Here is a 17,567-nt window from a genome sequence, read left to right on the forward strand (position 1 = left end):
ATAGGAATAATTCAGATTTAAAAGTGCTTCTCTAGTCTTCTCAAGTCCCAAGTCTTGGTCCATTTTATCATATTAAGATTCAAGTCTTAAAAATAGTGACTCAAATCTGACCCGAGTCCAAGTCACAACTTGCAACTTCCCACCTCTGCAGTATAGCATTAAAATATCAGGTATTTATCTCGTTACAGTTTTTTTAATTGAAACAACACCTGGAAAACAAGTATTTTTACAGCTGCTGGGATTGTCTCTACACAGATCTTACCTATAAATTGGCCTGCTGATGTAATAAACTACGGATGTGTTCATGAAGAAACATCAGCAATTTATTTCCATACTGTACTACAATATTACAACCCAAAACTTTAACATTGACATAGATGCACAGAGGTTTTGGACCCTTTACCAGTAAAGTTATGCAGTTCACCTTTTAATGCTTTCTTGGCATTTCTCTATGACAGGCTATGCAGATCATTATTTTACACTGTGTTCATTGTAAACTGCTATACTATCTACTAATACAGACCTTATAGCCCTTATGTTTTTATTGTTTAAAAAGGATACATAACATTCTTGAACCCTACTACGACCCAGAGTTTGAATCAGACTTGTAGCTCAATACAATAATGATAAAAGTAGCAAACGATTCTCACAGGGTCAAGACCCCTCTGCAAAACTCTGTGTACGGCAACTTCAGAAATAACACTTGCAAAGATTTTTATACAGTTCAGACATATACTCCTTTTTTACTCTTCAGTTTGACACCTGTCCTGAGACACCTCACGGCTTTATAGTTTTGATTTCAGACATCAGAAATATTATTCACATTCAAGTGCAAAGTGAAAGCATTCTGCAGACATTTTCTCTAAGCTTCAAATGAAATTGCATAACACACAGCCATTCTGGTTATAAATAAAGCCCAAATGGTCCATGAGTAGTTCAGTTGCTTTAATAACTGTTCGACACATGGATTGACTCTCTTGCCTGCTGTGAGGTTCTATATATTCTTAGTCTGGTCAGAACATGCGTGGTGCACCTGCAATGTTACCGATTAGATAGAATTGTAGTGTATATAATCTATGGGCACCTATGTGAGCTCAGTGCCTTTAAATGTGCATTGTGTAACTTTTCTGGTGAAAGGTCTGTCAGATGCTTTTCTCTGTGGAGATGATTATTGCTTTGTCTGGAATGTTTCACAGTATGGTATTAAACCTTTCTATCTTCATGGAGACCAAACCAGACCAAGATACAGGTCAATCCCATAACCAGAGGTCAAACCAAGTCGTTGTTTTGCAAGTCTCAAGTTTTTGACCTCAAGTCCAAGTCAAGTCCCAAATCAAAGATAGGCAATCCAAGTCGAGTCTCAAGTCACTGGCCCATAAATCCAAGTCATTTGTTTTGAGTTTCAAGTCATTTCAAGTCAATATACAATTTATATGAATTAAAAAAAAAATTTACTTAAAAAGTCATGGTATATTTATAAGTATTTATATAAGAGTTGCAGAAATGCAATTTTTTACAAGATCTTAGTGTGAATCATTATGGTCAGGATAGATAGAAATCAGATTTTAAAAAGTGCTAAATAATAGTTATTTTGTCATGAAGGATCATGTTCTGTGTAGTTCCCTAGGTATTGTACTGTATATTACTGTAGTACATTTGAGGATACCACAGTACTTCAGTTACATCTAAAGTAACAGAGAAGTAGGAGTGTTCCAGTTTGTTTTTGTAAAATCAAGCACTGCAAGTGTCAAGAGAAAAGTATTTTCTAAAAACAAATTTTTTTTTAGAAGCACCAAGTCTTCTGAAATCACAGACCTCAAGTCCCAAGTCTTAGTCTATTTTATCAAGTCCTAAAAATAGTGACTCAAGTCTGTCTCTGTTACGACCCAGCTCGTTGGGGTGAGGGAAGTAACAAAAATAAAACCAAGATGTAAAATGGAATAAATTAAATAATGTTTAATTAACAGGAAGGTAAAGGGTAAATTAACAAAAGACTAAAAATATACAGAAAATAACCTAAACTAAGAAACAGAACAACAGAATAAACAGTGTTTTGTGCCACAAAAGGGATCATGCAGGCTTACACAAAAAAGTGGTAAAATTAAGGGACACACACTAAACAAGTTCCCCAAATTAAACCACATAAGCCCACTAACAGAATCGAGAGACCAAATCAAAAAAGGCACAAGACAGAACTAAACTAAACACACACAAAATGGCAGACTGGCCCCCAAGGCCAGCAGCCCCGAACAGGTGCAGGTAATCTCCTTAAATAGGGGGCGGTAGCTGCAGGTGAGGTGGGCGTGGACTTGCCCCACCAATCACAGACCAGGGCTCCTGCAGCAGGAATCAAGAGAACTCGGCAAAAATATTAGAACTAAGGCCTAGGGCCATAACAGTTCAAATCACGACTCGCAAGTCCCCACCTCTGCCCACAGCTCTCTTTTGAGCCATAAAATCACTATGTAAGGTAGAGCTGTTTAATATCATACTGTGGAACATTCCAGGCAGAACGATAACATCTCCACAGAAACAAGCAGGTGAGGGACCTTCCCCCTGAAAAGTATTCAGTGCACTTTGAACTCCCTGCTGTGGTGGATCCAGTGGGGCACACGGTTATTCTGATGACTCCAGTACCCTCCACCCCCTGAGACAACAAGCACAATAAAATTAATGAATAAAAATCAACAATAAAAAATAGCGACTCTGCTGTTAACACCATATTCTGCTCACCGCACCGCACCGCTAACTGGGCCCATTCCAATTAGAGCCAAAGTGTTCCTCCATGAAGCTAATGTGCTTACGTGCAGCCTGCCTCTGACCACGCTGGCTTTTCACCACGCGCATGATTATTTCAGCTGTGGAGCCCGGTCCTGCTGATGACTTCCTTTATTAACACGGCTCTACGGTGGTGCCAAGTCCACACCGGAGCTCATTACTGGACTAAAGGTTAACTAAGGTTTAATGCTAGGTATTCTCGTTACGGAGGGACATTCCTGCGTTGATTAACGGTAAAAATCACATCAGCTTTTATTAACTATATAAAAGGCTCCGGATGAAATCTCGCTGGTGCTAAATTCAGATGGCTCCTTTATAGATAACCCTTGGAGAGTGTTTTTTTTTATGTTTTGCCCTATCCTTACTGTGGCTATGTCCAACCTGCATCTTGCCATTGCCACATTTTTCTAGCCACGGCCTGCTCTCGGGGCGTCTCATTAAAGGCCAGATTACGCCACAGGGATTAATGGTGTGGCTAATTGATAGACACACAGGCGAAGTGGATTAAGTCCCTATTCAGTCCCCAGTGGCTCTTCTTCTGGCTCTTCAGCTGACTAATTGAAATCACAGGAAGAGACTGTGCATTGCTACGAGACCCAGCTCATACTCCATTTCAAGAAGAAAATGAAGTGATATGCAAACAATAAGGTCAAAGATTAACTGCTTCAATCCCAGAAGAGACTTGTACCCACAGAAGTCTGATTAGGCTGTTGAAGAGGAGGAAAGGCAATTATTCAGATTAAGAACAGCGAGCACTACATAAGCATTTGAGAAACATGCACAGGAAGGAGGCCTTGACAACACTTTTAATGTGTTGATTGCAGGAATTGAGTCAGTTCAGGTTAATTGCATACCGAGAAGTCTGGTACAACTTTTTTTAAGGAACTGTCATGAGTAAACCAATCAGCGAAACCGCGGGCTTGTTTTATCACATTTTCTTCCACTTTTTTTTTTTTTTGATCCCTTGATTCAAACATTTATGTGAACAGGGGCACAGGTGGTCACAACGTTTGGAACATTTCTCATGAGTTCACACAGTACTCGGCTCTCATTCAAAGACATGATCACTGAATTCACCTTATTTGTTAATTCTAAAGACCTGTTCTTCGGTCTAAAGGATGTAGGTCCAAACTGTCCCTTCTAATATAGAAACTCAAATGTAACAGCAAAAAACTCCAATTTATGAGCTCCTAAAATCTAACAGAAAAGGATTTCACACCAAACAGGGAAAAAGGCCTCAGCACAAACTATATGAATATTCTAGTGTAGAGACCTACTACATACAGTATATCTAGTGAGATGTAAGTGTCTTTTGTCTTTATGTAATGAACACATGCATTACAAAAGTAGTGTGGATGGATTAGCTATTCCATCATCAATTTTCTTCAGCATATTTTTTTAAATTTTATTTTATTACCAGATACTGATTTATTTTGCAATAATAAAATAGACAGGTTTCTAGACAACTTTTCTAGACACAAATTCATATATCAAGAGTGAACTCCTTTGAGGACTGCACCAAAGCAGTGAGTCTCTGTGGTCACAGAGAGCAGGCCTAAGGCTTCAGAGCTGCAAAGTTGTGACCAAAACATGACCAAAGTCTGAGAGTTTTGATGGTAATTTTTTTTTCTTTTTTGCAAATGTCAATTTTCAAAAGAGAAATGTGTCAAAGTTTGAAAAGAAACTGTAAGCAGCACATGCAGTTGGTTTAACAAAAATTATTTGAATAAAAATAAGTGTTACTGTGCAAGAAAGCCAGTAGCAAAAACTGCTACTGGCAGTTTTTTTTTCTTTTGGAAGAACGTTCATTGATTTGTGGTTAGTTTGAATGTGATTGTTACATCAGACCACAACAAGTCTGTACTGTTGTTCAAATTGTAGGATAAACACAAAGTTTAAGGACATCAGGCAGGCAGCAATGTGTTGTTTGTAAGCAATAGAACTTGCTTTGCATATATATATATATATATATATATATATATATATATATATATATATATATATATATATATATATATATATATATACATTCTTAGGAATCCATATTTTCAATTTCTTACTGTAATGTCTATGTAATCTCTCAGTTTTCAGGTAGCGTCACACTGTGTTCATGTGAAGTCTCCATCTTAAGTTCTGACAAACAGCGCAGCTGAGTTTGCCAAAACAACCTCCCTCTCTATTGAAATTTTCCCATCTTATATATATATATATATATATATATATATATATATATATATATATATATATATATATATATATATATATATATTTGTAGTAGATGGAAATACATCATAGTCATACCAAGAGCAGTTAACTTTTTCAGGAATCCTTTTGGGGTATGCCAACACTGCAGTTTTGTTGTTAAACTTCTAAATAAGTTGTAACAGAAAATACTTGCACTACCAATTAGGTACAACTGGATGTTTTGAAAATCTGAACAACATATATTGAAGAGGTAGAGGAAAATCTTAAAGCAGACCTATTATGCAAATAGGCAATATTGACATTTCAGAGCTTTTAACCATGTTATAGCTGTTTCCACTTCTCATTTACCCTCTCAAAGTTGTATCTGGAGTGATTTGTGCATGTTTGAGTTATCATTAATTGCTTATTTTCAAAACACCATATAGTCAGTCTATCCCCATTTTCAGTGTACACCCACTGCTTACTTACTTAGTTCTTCAATTTTATGTTCTTAATTGATGATACACGTAGGATTAAGCAGCATTGTCCTTTTACTATAAATGAATAAAATATCTGCTACTTGTTAGTGTGATTTGCAGTAGTTTGTAGGAGATGCTGACATCTAAACGGCTCTTTGTTGTACAGCAACGTCAGCTCCCACTGGGTACAGCAGTCCTTTTAGATGAATATTGGGATTTAAAAGGTGCAAATTATAACATAATGATCCACAGATGTCATAGAATATAACTATATAGCAAACACAAGTGCAGTAGGTCTTCTTAACAATCCCCCTGTGGCTCTTTTCTAGAATAAAAAAAAATGCATGAGTTCAGTCTGGTCTTGTTTATTTTCTAAACCACACATCCAGTTTCTAGATGAATTAATCAAATGGTTTCTTTACACTAATAACGAAGTAATCACTGTACTGCTAGCAAGCAGTACAAACTCACTATGGCAGGACATGTCAGGGATAAATGTAAGAATGTGTGAAGAAAAAAAAAAACTGTTCAAAATAACAAATAAAAACGATAAAATACAATGAATTAAAGTAACCCTCTGGTAATGGAATGGAGTGGCAGAAAAAAAGAGCAGCAACGTTTATGTCATCAATACTTCAAAAAATAGGTATCTTACAGTATTTTTATTTACCCAGTGTCTTTGTACAGAGTATATTCATATGGTTCCCGCTGACTAGTTTCACATTCTCACCACATAGTAACAAGTGTTAAAACAGTTTGAGGAAAAACAAAATCATGCACCTTTTTAATAGTTTTGTGGCGGATTATAAAAAATGGGAATGTTCAATTAAAGGCGTCCAAGATTTCATATTCCTCCTAATCTCTTCTTCTGTCTGGCTATAGTCAGATCATGCCTACATAATTACATGGAGATAAATGTTCAGGCAAGTCTCTTCATGATGGCTTTAAAAAGTCCATATAGGAATCGCCGTTCTCCACAAAATTAGAAAAAAAGAAAAGACTTGAATGTTATAAAAATGTAGCCAAGCGTTGCATGTTTAAAGTCACGATGGAACAGGTCCATAGAAGAGGGTTGATGCCCCTGTCAACATGGGCTGGCTTCTTATGGGCCACATGTAAATTTGATCCCAGGTTTTGTCTGTACCCACTCGTGATGAAGCACCTGGGGTTCGCACAAGTCCGAGAAGAGCCAAGAGCGCGAAGGGGCTAAGACATGGTAACCGATCCTGAGAAGAGCAGGATACAAAAAACACACCACAAAAGGCACTTTATAAAACGACAGTGCTTCTGTTTGTAAGGAAATTCAAGTCGACATAGTGAAAGAGATCGAGGAGTCCATTTGAAAACATTCTCTTCTGTTTGAGACTAAAGCAGAAAGTGGTCTGCACAATCAATAACAACACTGCAGGAATGTCTAAAGTAGTTGAAATTGCTTAAATTCTGAATTTGTCGATGAAGTCCCTCATTCATCCATGCACCCCTTGTGTAGTTATGTTGTCCCTCATTCACGTAAGAGTGGTTCATAGTAACAAAAGTTACAAAGGTAGCCGTCTGAAGAGGGGTTTGAAGCATCTTGACTCCTTGTGTTGACATTCATTCGTAGCATATTTAGTAAACTATTTTTAAACAATTTAATCTCATCCCCAGTGGAGGATATGTCGAAATAAAGTAAAATATAGGTCTAGCATGTAAATGAGGATTGCCATCTCAAGTTTTTTTTTGCATGGAACATAAAAGCGACCACATACGCTAGAGTCAAACCCAAGAAAAAAAAAAAGGTCAAATCAGTTACATAAAAGTTCATACTCTAATTTAAGCAACATCAACCACTGTAGACTTCTCTATTTGCAGTGAAAGCATATATTTCACTACCGGTATCTCTTGTGACCGCATTGATTTATCCCTGGAGGGTCCAGTGCGGAGAGACAAAAAAGAAAAAAAAAACACTACAAATTTGCCACTAAGAAATGTATAAAGCCAGAATACAATTGCAGCAGAATTCCTACACACACAGGCTGGAAAAGGCAAGCCTGGTAACAGCCCATGTCAAGGGTCCTTCCTGGGTCATCGTGGTCCCAGAAGTGAAGTGTAGTCCTTGGCTGCCCCTCCTCAGCCTGTCCCAGCACTGCTCTCAGTCCTCCTGCCCTCCTCCGTACAGATCTGCCAGCTTCTTGAAGCGGGGGCCCCAGTCATTGAGGTAGTCGTAGTCCTGGTCACCTGAGCTGCTGGAGTTGAGAGAGCTGACCGAGCCTGCCGTAGAGCCGCTGCCCTCGTAGTCGAACACAAGCAGAGAGTCGTAGGGCGGAGCCGTGGGGTCATTGTCCGCCGCCCGCAAACCCTGCACAGACAAAACACAAAGTGAGGTCAAACTGAATAGTATGTCACTACAGGAACTGTTCTCTTTGAGAGATAGGTTACTGATGGTGTTCTGTGAGTGGTCAATGTATTAGGGGTCATAACACAGGGCTTTTCAGATTGTGGTCTTCAGTACAAAAGACCACTAGAATGTCTGTAAAGAGTGAAAAGTAGACAGTAGAAAAACTAATCTTTCCACTAAGGTACTTAACTAATTTAATTCTCTTTTTTAAGTAGACCTAAGTAAATGTCCACTGCAGCCCCAAGTAGTTCAAACTAGAATTTGAAATAAATAGAATATATATATATTGATGTTTTTGAGCATGCATGAACCATGTATTGATACTTTGCAGCTGATTTCATCAACATTCCCTGGGGGAGTGATGTTAATCTGACCAGAAAGAACTGCAACAGGTGAGAAGATTTATGCTGTTAAACAAGTCCCTTCCAAACAACTTTACAGTCACAAGCTAGCATTATCCAACAATTTTTCAGTTGGTCACTCTCACCATTTGTTGAAAATCAAACAACTTAACAGGACCATAAACACACAGGCTCCTGAAATGTGTTGTTTAAATGATTATCAATTGTCTTGACATGCTATTCATCTGCATATCTGCATAAAAAAGGTCTATGGACCAATGCAGTATTATGAATACTAACAGAATATTATAAAATAATAATATATTATATATATATATATATATATATATATATATATATATATATATATATATATATATATATATATATATATATTATATATATATATTTTTGTTTTTTACTTATTATTATTATAAATTTGCTCTTATTACAATCACAAGAAGGTCACTGCAATTGCCACAGCAACAGTATCATGGTTCCTCTAGCTTCTAACTTTAAATCAAAATAAAACTTTCTGCACACAGATCATTGTTGATTGTGGTTGTTAATTTAAACCCAAACACATTTAAAATCAAACCTTATTTTGAAGTTCAGTTGGGACAAAACTCTACTGAGGACAACCCTAGTTGTTTCTATGGAGGACAACCAGCAGCAAGAAGTTGTGATGGCAAACATGGTAAGAACAATTTTTGGTTTCTACCAAACAGAAAGTGCGTCTGGAAAATATCAAACATTTTTGTAAACATAAAAATTTTTTCCTACTGGCTACTGACAATTTAGATAAACCCAGCAACATGCATGTAACATTAGTTAAAGCTGGAGTTGGTCCACCTGATTTTCAAAATGTGAAAGGTGAAAGTAAGTATTTAAACTTAGACAAGCAAGTCTAAACTGAGCTTATTCTCTTACACATCCTTTGGCACATCACTATTATTCACGCATAGCTTGTTGTTTACTTCAGGTTTTACTAGAGTACCTTAAAGTAACTGTTTTACATGTGCATTTGTGCATTTGATGTTGTAGGAAATGCAGGCCGATGACACACCATGTGAACACACACTGTCTCCAGAGTGGCTGCTATGTGCATCTGAGGACAGTGAGGTTGAGACAGTGTCCAATGACACAGAGGACCACACAGACGGAGACACTGAAGACAGTTGGTCCCTTTCTGATAAGGAAGGACAAGAGGGAATGCAGCCCACACAGGTACAAACACTCCTGCTCTGGAGTCTGCCTGTAAATGTCTCAACTGTTATTTCAGGGCTTTAAATGAAGCTAGTCCTTTCATTCAGAGCAGCTGAGCATCTGTTTACGGTGTTGTCATGGTGATGGCAGCAGAGGAGTGATATAGAATGCGATTTAACCATTGCCGGACTACTTGTGTGTTATGCAGTATTAATGCATGGCAGTTAGCGTTATAATCCTTACTGACCATGGTATAAACTTAGTTTAGTGAGTACTGGACTCTAGCTAACCCTGTCTACCACTAGCTATATATAGATAGGTATAATTACAGTAAAAGCATATTTATAATGTAGTTATGCTTTAAATGAATCACTGAAGAAATCATTTGCATGTGGTCAAGAAAACCTTACAAATCAAAAATGGGCAAATCTAACTCTCACTAACAGCCATCTGGACTCTGGGAGATTCAACAGTGACCAGACACATAGCTTTGTAAAGTATAGAGAAGTGTGTATTCTGGATCCCACCTCCCGTAATATGTCCCGTACACAATGGACATTAGACAGGAGATTAGGACAGCTGATCATCACACTGCATAGAATTCTCAGTTACTGTTAAACCAGTGCTAATACTAACTAACTGAGTAGCTTAACACAAACATATTCTGAAACCAGTGTGATGAATGGATTTATAAAATAACATATGATTGCTACTTAAAACACAGTACTGCTCAATTTGTGATTTTATGATCCCAGTCCCAGTCTCTTGTCTCTCTGGCCATGATTGGTATGTGGTTGAAAATGAGACATGTCATTGTCATTTTTGTTTATCTCCAAGTATCATCAAGACAGAAGAAGCTGGATATTCTTGGCCATGAGGTGCCTCTTGACCTTTAACGAGCTGGAGGACCAAGTTAAAAGAAACGAGGCTCTGCTCTTGAATGTGATGGAGAGGTGAGAGAAGTTAAAGTTCTATTATTATTTGATATTTCTTCAAGAAAATGTATAGAGAATGTATGCTACTATAACTATACTATATTTTTTCCCCCATCAGTTAGTACCCGTTAGAGATGTGCGGATGGGCTACTTTTTCATCCGCAACCGCATCGCAAAACTCATCATCCGCCTGCTATCCATTTGCAACCACAGTTTTTAACCAGTTTTCAAAACTGGACCCGCCATCCGCTCGGTCTCCTCCCATTTGCTCCGAGTTCAGAGTTTTTTATTTGAGTAGTGAAACCGCTACCCGCCCGAATTTAATAAAAATATTATTTTTCGTCACGTCATCCGCCCGACCCGCGGTTTATCCGCAGAGTCCGCAGCTGTAACCGCCATCCGCGCATCTCTAGTATCCGTCAGATAACAATTACAGAAAAATGGAAATATCAGAACATGTAATGTCATGTGACCCCAATCCATTGCAACATGACTTTATGTGTGGTAACTATATGTGAATATTTTCAGAGTTAAGCAACTAATGATGATAAATAACATTCAAGATTCAACCCTAACAAGAATGTTCAGCATGGTAAGAGCTAGAATTGAATTTCAATGGGTTGCTGTTTGTTCATAAAAACAGAGTTTTATTTGCCATAGCCTAGTGTTTTTATTTGTCCATCTGATGCTGTAGGAAATGCAGGGATCTTTGGAAGAAACTGAGCAGCAACGCTCATGCATGACTGTGGACAGCCAGTCCAGCGGAGCGCCGTCCATTGACACAGAAGACCACACAGAGGGACAAGTTGCAGAGGCTATGATTTTAGAGCAAGTTCTTGTGGAGGACACGGAAGACACAAGCCCCCTTCACAATGAAAATGTAACAGCAGACATTAAGGAGCTTCCTGACAAGCAGGGACAGGGGGATGAATGTGAGCAGATAGAGGTGAGCTGTAATTCAAAGAAGTGTATAAATTTGCTTTGGTTAGTTCAACCAAACCAAGTATTAATTTAACGTGCAGTACATTTATTATTATTATTATTACATTAAGTAATATGGAGACTGATGTTTTGTTTTGTTCATCTCAGAGGAGTTTATTGATGACCACACAAACTTTCTGCTAAAGATGTTCAGATTCTTTGATGACCTTGAACTGCTGAAAATACAAGTGAAGACATATAACACTTAATAAGAATAAGTGGATGGAAAAGATTCAGAGGGAAGTAAATGCTGTGCAACTCCAAGTTCATTTCAAAAAAATCTATGAAATTAACCTTTAAATGTGTACTATGAACAAATGCTTTGCTGTTTATTATTTGTAATAAATTGATACATTGTACATTTGAAGCATAGCACTACTTAGTCTGTGTAATTCCTCAGTTATCCAGGTTCCACTGATTAAATCACCACACACTTTTTTCAATGAAGAATAAGAGAAATGACCCGCCACTAAAATGTTATATTCAGTAGGTTGTAAAATTTAAAGTCATGTACACGTTCATGTTCATGTTCATATACACCAACCACTCAACAACACTTATTCAGATGAGTAGACCAATGCAAATCTTACAACTACAATGATAATGGCGACGCCAGTGGTAACTTCATGAATAAAACTGGGTAATGCTGCTTCAAAATGGGAGAGCTGTTTCCCTGGCAGATAAGGACTAACATCAGTAGTGTCAGTGTTAAAGTGAACTTACATCGTTAATAAAGTCCCCAATGTCTCCAGGGTGGGGCAGGCTGGGGCGCACAGGGTACTGGGACTCGGCTGTGATCACCGGCCTCTCGTCCACGCGCCGCACCCCGCAGGTTTATTCATGATGTGCTCCAGTGACTCAGGCTGCTGCAGCTGGCTCAGGTCATAGTCCTACAAGGATCCACACTGGGCTTTAATGATCAGTGTCACAGAATGCCTCTCATTTTCACTACACAACATATTTCACCTCAACTTTCTCTAACTAAATACAACTTTTGGTCAAACCTTACTCCGTTATGAACAATAAATCGAAGACGGGGTTTTGTAGTGAGTTCTGGCACCCTGTTCAAAATGATGGATTCAAGGAAACATCGTTCACTATGGTATAGCATTATCAAGAAAAGGAAAGCTATACAAAGTAAGAAAAACTCTGACAATATAATTCTCAGTAGTGGGCCGTCAGAGCCTGCAAGGCCTTCTCTGCTGGCATAAAAAAATATCTGAATCACAGACTGATGTTAATTATTATTATTATTAAATAATTCCAAATGGTCGGTCTGCTGCCTTTCATAGGATTTGGTTGTGCTGCTTCCAGACATGTATTTCCTTACTAAAGCATTTGACCAATCACATTTCAGCCATCATTTATTGCCAGGCAGAATCAAAATCAAAGAAGTCTGCCAGAAGCCTTCACAATCCATTCAAAATAAATGTCAATGAAACTGTTGCTTCAACCAATCAGATTTTGAGTTGGTGTCACCAGGGCCTTCTAGCAGCCGTACGGCAACGTCACTGTATTCACAGGCATTGATTGGATAGTCAGAGTGTACCAGCCAAAGCAGCAAACTGCCTCTGTAGCGGGCTACGCGAACTGAAATTATTATTACTCCAGACCTGGTCCAGTCCCGGCTCAGTCCCGATCCCCTCATGTCGCAGGTCACTATAGGACAGTACTGCAGATATCATGAGCCTGTGCAGGTTGTTTTCACCATTGCCAATAGCTCCGATTTGACATTTAAGTTGTAGTTATTTTATTTTATATTTGTTATTTTTCTTTTATCTCATGTCTGCAGAAGTGGGTGGATGGCGAAACCCCGCTTACCATGCTCACTATACTGCTGATTGTGGCTACAGAAGTTATCTATCTGCGATGCTATTGCTCTTTATACTGTATTTCTGTATAATAACATAACCATAAAATAGTTATTGAAGAGTGGATTGTTTAAGACGGAGCACTACTGAAGGCCTAGGTGTGAAATACACGGTCCACCACTGATAATTCTCTAGAGTCAACATTCATTATCATTTAGGTAATTCATATATATACATATCAATGAACCTAATGAAAGTGGTAAATTCGCAAGAGGTATTTTATCAAATGTCCTGAGTGTATTTATATTATGTCTTAAGTTTATTTCTTGGTTAAATCTAAGATTCTGTCCTTTGTAAAAGGCTTGGGGGCCAAGCGTACCTGGTCTTCCTCCCCTCCCCCCTCTTCATCATATTTCAGGATGTTGTCTCGAACGTCATCCTCAGGATCAATGAGCAGAGGCTTGGCCTGTCGCTCCTTCTCCCTGCGCTTCATCCAGACCACAAACAGCAGCACCATGCCTGGCACACAGGGACACACATGTCAACAAGTAGGATTTACATAGACAGCAACACAACAACACACAACAATTACAGCAAGGTTTACTGAAGACAACCCAACCTTATCCTCTTTTTTGTATGATCTATTGCATCAACGAATTTGAGGTGATTAAATTTTACAAGATGAAGTATATGAAGGTGAATCCAGCTAGTTGGTCTTAAATGTGCTGTAAATATGTCCACTCACTGAGCAGGATGATGATGCAGATGAGGATGGCGATGATGGCTCCTGTACCCGAGCCCTGCTGCTGCCACAGCTCCAGTGGCACTGCAGTCACCACTGTCGTCACATGGACACACTTTGATCCGGAGCATGGAGCGGTTGGACAGAGGAGGGTTCCCCGAGTCCGACACGATTACAGGAATCTCATAGACACCAGCCTCCAGGTATGGGATCTTCAGCTTCAACTGAGCATAGTCCCCTGGAAGTAAAGATGACAGCTATTTCAGTAATCAGATGCTACTTCATTCAAAAGTATGTTAAACTAAATGCATAACACATGTAAAGCTTAAGCTTGTGCAGTATTTTGAACTGTATTGGAACCAGGTAAAAAAACAAGCTTTTCTCACCTCTCACAAATAAGAATGGTCTTGATTCAACTCCAGTTCTACAACTGGTTGTGCCAGCTGCTTAAAGTTTGTATTAAAGGATGCTGCAATTACTGTATGTAAAAGTGTATTTCTATACTTTGTATATTTAAGATACCGTTGTTCACCAGCAATCGTAAGCAATCCTTGAAGTAGCAATCATCCTGACACATATGTACAAGTGTAGGCGTTTAAGATAAAAACAACAACAAATATAACCTTCTCCATCAATCATTTAGTCAAGCTTGAACAAGAGGCTCGGTGGGAGTAGGATCAAGGTATGGCATCAGATTTGTCCTCAAGAAGAAAGCTGCTGCGAAGCATCCATCTGGGCCGATCAGGTGACAGAGCGGCTGCTGGGGGGAGTGCAGATGAATGGGTTTCATTTTTCACAAGTCATAGATGGTGCATCTACACCGGGATAGTGGCGGTGTCTCTCACCGCGGGCTCTGTCAGGCATTTTGTTCGACTTCGCTCACAGCTCACAATCGGGCTAGCAGTTGTTCAAGGAAAGGGGTCTCCCATCTGTGAACAGCTTTCTCACTTGGGAACAGCTCCTCCCTCCAACAGCATTTTTCTTTACATCAAAGTAATTGGATTTCTGAATCAAATGGAAGTCAGAGGTGAACTTTTCCCCCCCAAAAAATGTTAATGAGTATTATGTGCCCAAAGCTTTTTCCATTTTTTCTCAACACAGTCAAGTTAAACAGTACAATAGCTTGTAACCACTAGACACTGTAGACAAGCATTACACTACACTGTAGTGTACACCTTATACTGGTCTGCTGTTCAACAACAAAATATAAAATTATGAAATGTACAAAATGTATTTGTGACTAATGTGACAGCTGCAAGTATCAGTGAGTATCAGAGTAATTAAAAGATAGGACAGTTTCCACAACAATTAACAATTCACAACAAAGTACTGTATCAAAAGTCAAAAGTTCTCATAATGGCATTTTTAAGTGGAAAGTTATACCTATGAATATTTCAATAATTAAAAATACAGGATCTTTAAACTTTTCAAGTGTCAAATGTGTTTTCTTTTTCATAAATCTTTCTGACCTCCCCCCATGAGCTGGTTCATATCTTGGCCTGAACTCACCACTGAGTCTGGAGATGGTCCAGTTGCGGCGCACAATGGCGGGGAAAGTGGGCAGTTCGAACACAAAAGGTCCCACATTGGGGTCTGCGTCTGCATCCGAGGCCGTAATGTTGATCCTGGAGTTAGGCCGGCCGTGCTCACAGATCTGTGCCTCTGGTGGGAGCAGCACGGGAGGGTTGTCATTAACATCTATCAGGTAGATCTGAAGGGTTCCTGTGCCACTGGCCTGAGGAGAACCTGAGGAAATAAGATGAGTCAGTGTTCTGTGCCATTAAAGCTCTTGTAAGAAAATAAGAATTAACAGTAATGACACACATAGAGGGCAAACTGAAATATATTTATAAAGTGGGGGCGTTATCCATTTGATATACTGTATGTTGGATTGGGTCATACGGAGTCAACTCAATGCATGACTTTAAAGGTTCATTATCTAACTTTTCTGCTGGAGGGTCCGTTAAAGGCTTTAGTGGAGATGTTATTGCTTTGTCTAGAATGTTTCACAGTATGGTATTTAACCTTTCTATCACCATGGAAACCAAACCAGACCAATTTAAAGATCAGATCTGTAGAAAAGCAACCCATTCACTGTCAGAATGTTTTTTTAAGCTATAAAACCACCTGCAATAATAATAATAATAATAATAATGATAAAATAGAGCTGTTCAATGTCATACTGTGCAACATTCCAGACAGAGCAATGACATATCCATCATATTCATAGATCCAAGCAGGTGATAGACCCCAACCAAAAACTTATATAGTATAGTGCACCTTTAAGGTAGCGAACTCTTGACAAAGTTGGTCAAATCATACAGCAGAACAGGGCAGTGGGTTTTAAGGGCACAACCCAGCTGCACTGCTACATACTTGTAATCCTGAGCTAAGAAATCTAGTGCAAAAAATGGAGCCAAAACTAAAGACTGATAGTGCTGTGGCCACATTCTGTTTTAGTATCTTACCATGTTTTAACTCAGGGGAGTTCAAATGGCAGAAAAGACATTTTTAAAAAACTCTTGTTTCAAGAATAATTCAGTTGAATCCTGTAATTTGTTTAAATATTGTGAATGTATTACAGATGATTGTGCCCACTGCTGATCCCCTGAGGCTGCAGTTACACTATATTACACTATAAATATTCCCATTATTGATCTATCACAATTTTATTTTGTCTTATTAAAAACTTAAAAATGGTGTTCAGTATTTTTCAGAACATTAACAAGACAGACTTAAAATCAGGGCTGTTTAACAAAAAAAAAAAAAAAAAAAAAAAAAAATATATATATATATATATATATATATATATACACATTTTCTTCTTCCAAAGTCTGAACTCTGCGCCAAACAGGAAATTGGACATTTTAAAAAGATCCAACCAAAAAAATGTGTTTAATTGCACTCTCCACTTTCATACAGTTATCTATTAAGCCCACTCGAGCAAGAGATAAAACTACTCTCGTCTGCTAATACGCCTACCTTGAGTTTGTATAGGAGATGTTGGATGTTTAATGCAGTATTCTTTAACAGCTAATGTTCTGTGATTATGCAACACTTTGGAACACAACTGCATTTTAAACTGTTTGTTCCCCGTCACTTCCTAGTTTATTGTTTCCTAAGTGCCTCTGCATCTTTAAACAACAGCCACTTTTGTTGTCTCAAGTAGCAGCAACAAAATGCAATTAACGGCATTGAGCTCTGGGCTGCACTGAAAAATATGGGTATGTCATAACAGGAGACATTGAAATGAAAGCTTTAGGCAAGTCATATTTAGAATGTTGGTGTCTGGTTTGTATGCACTGCAAAGTGTAACCTTAAGAAGAGCAAAAACAATCTTGTATGGTCATCATTCATAGTAATGCTAATAAATATTTGCAGCATCTGTTGTAGCAAAAGTTTTGCTAAATTTGATTGGATCCTTACCGTTTTGTGATGGTAATATGTGGCCGGTGTTTTACTCCCATATATGATTAAAACATAAATAAAATGTATCTGTTTCCTGGGCCTTGTTTCCTTTAACCTTCCCTGTGTTCTCTTTTGCAGTCGCATTTACTTAAATGTACTTAAACAGGTTTTACACATAATACATAAACAAGAATAAACTAATAAAACATTTTAGTTATTCTTGAATTCAATACAAGCAGTTCTCTCATAAACTTGAATACATCTTTATTGGTAAACTATTTGTCTTTGTTACACTGCTTTAAACTAAAATGATCAATGTGACAAA

General features: G+C 38.2%; 2 protein-coding genes across 2 annotated transcripts in view; one reads left to right on the forward strand and one right to left on the reverse strand.

Moving 5' to 3' along the window:
- Nucleotides 1-7,520: 7,520 nt before the first annotated feature.
- The window catches only part of LOC110171178 (cadherin-4-like), a 345,743-nt gene continuing 335,696 nt past the window's right edge, over nucleotides 7,521-17,567 (reverse strand). Inside the window, 7 exon segments of the mRNA XM_020936869.2 lie at nucleotides 7,521-7,779; nucleotides 12,005-12,111; nucleotides 12,114-12,171; nucleotides 13,472-13,611; nucleotides 13,838-13,886; nucleotides 13,888-14,072; nucleotides 15,344-15,580. Of these exon segments, the coding sequence (XP_020792528.2) occupies nucleotides 7,573-7,779; nucleotides 12,005-12,111; nucleotides 12,114-12,171; nucleotides 13,472-13,611; nucleotides 13,838-13,886; nucleotides 13,888-14,072; nucleotides 15,344-15,580 (983 nt within the window). The 3' untranslated portion in view covers nucleotides 7,521-7,572.
- Nucleotides 8,757-11,525, forward strand: LOC129411080 (uncharacterized). The gene is made up of 6 exons (XM_055160916.1): nucleotides 8,757-8,856; nucleotides 9,204-9,386; nucleotides 10,203-10,318; nucleotides 10,829-10,892; nucleotides 10,995-11,246; nucleotides 11,390-11,525. The coding sequence occupies exons 1-6, from the start codon at nucleotides 8,815-8,817 to the stop codon at nucleotides 11,423-11,425; spliced, it is 693 nt and encodes a 230-aa protein (XP_055016891.1). The 5' UTR covers nucleotides 8,757-8,814; the 3' UTR covers nucleotides 11,426-11,525.

Source organism: Boleophthalmus pectinirostris, unplaced genomic scaffold, assembly GCF_026225935.1.
Source record: "Boleophthalmus pectinirostris isolate CB_2022bp ecotype Guang Dong unplaced genomic scaffold, ASM2622593v1 HiC_scaffold_3, whole genome shotgun sequence".
Lineage (NCBI taxonomy): Eukaryota > Metazoa > Chordata > Actinopteri > Gobiiformes > Gobiidae > Boleophthalmus > Boleophthalmus pectinirostris.

Coding starts and splice junctions, on each gene's coding strand:
- LOC129411080 (XM_055160916.1), top strand. CDS start 8,815: ATGGAGGACAACCAGCAGCAAGAAGTTGTGATGGCAAACATG. Junction 8,857..9,203: donor AAGTTGTGATGGCAAACATG/GTAAGAACAATT, acceptor TTGATGTTGTAG/GAAATGCAGGCCGATGACAC. Junction 10,319..10,828: donor CTCTTGAATGTGATGGAGAG/GTGAGAGAAGTT, acceptor GAATATTTTCAG/AGTTAAGCAACTAATGATGA.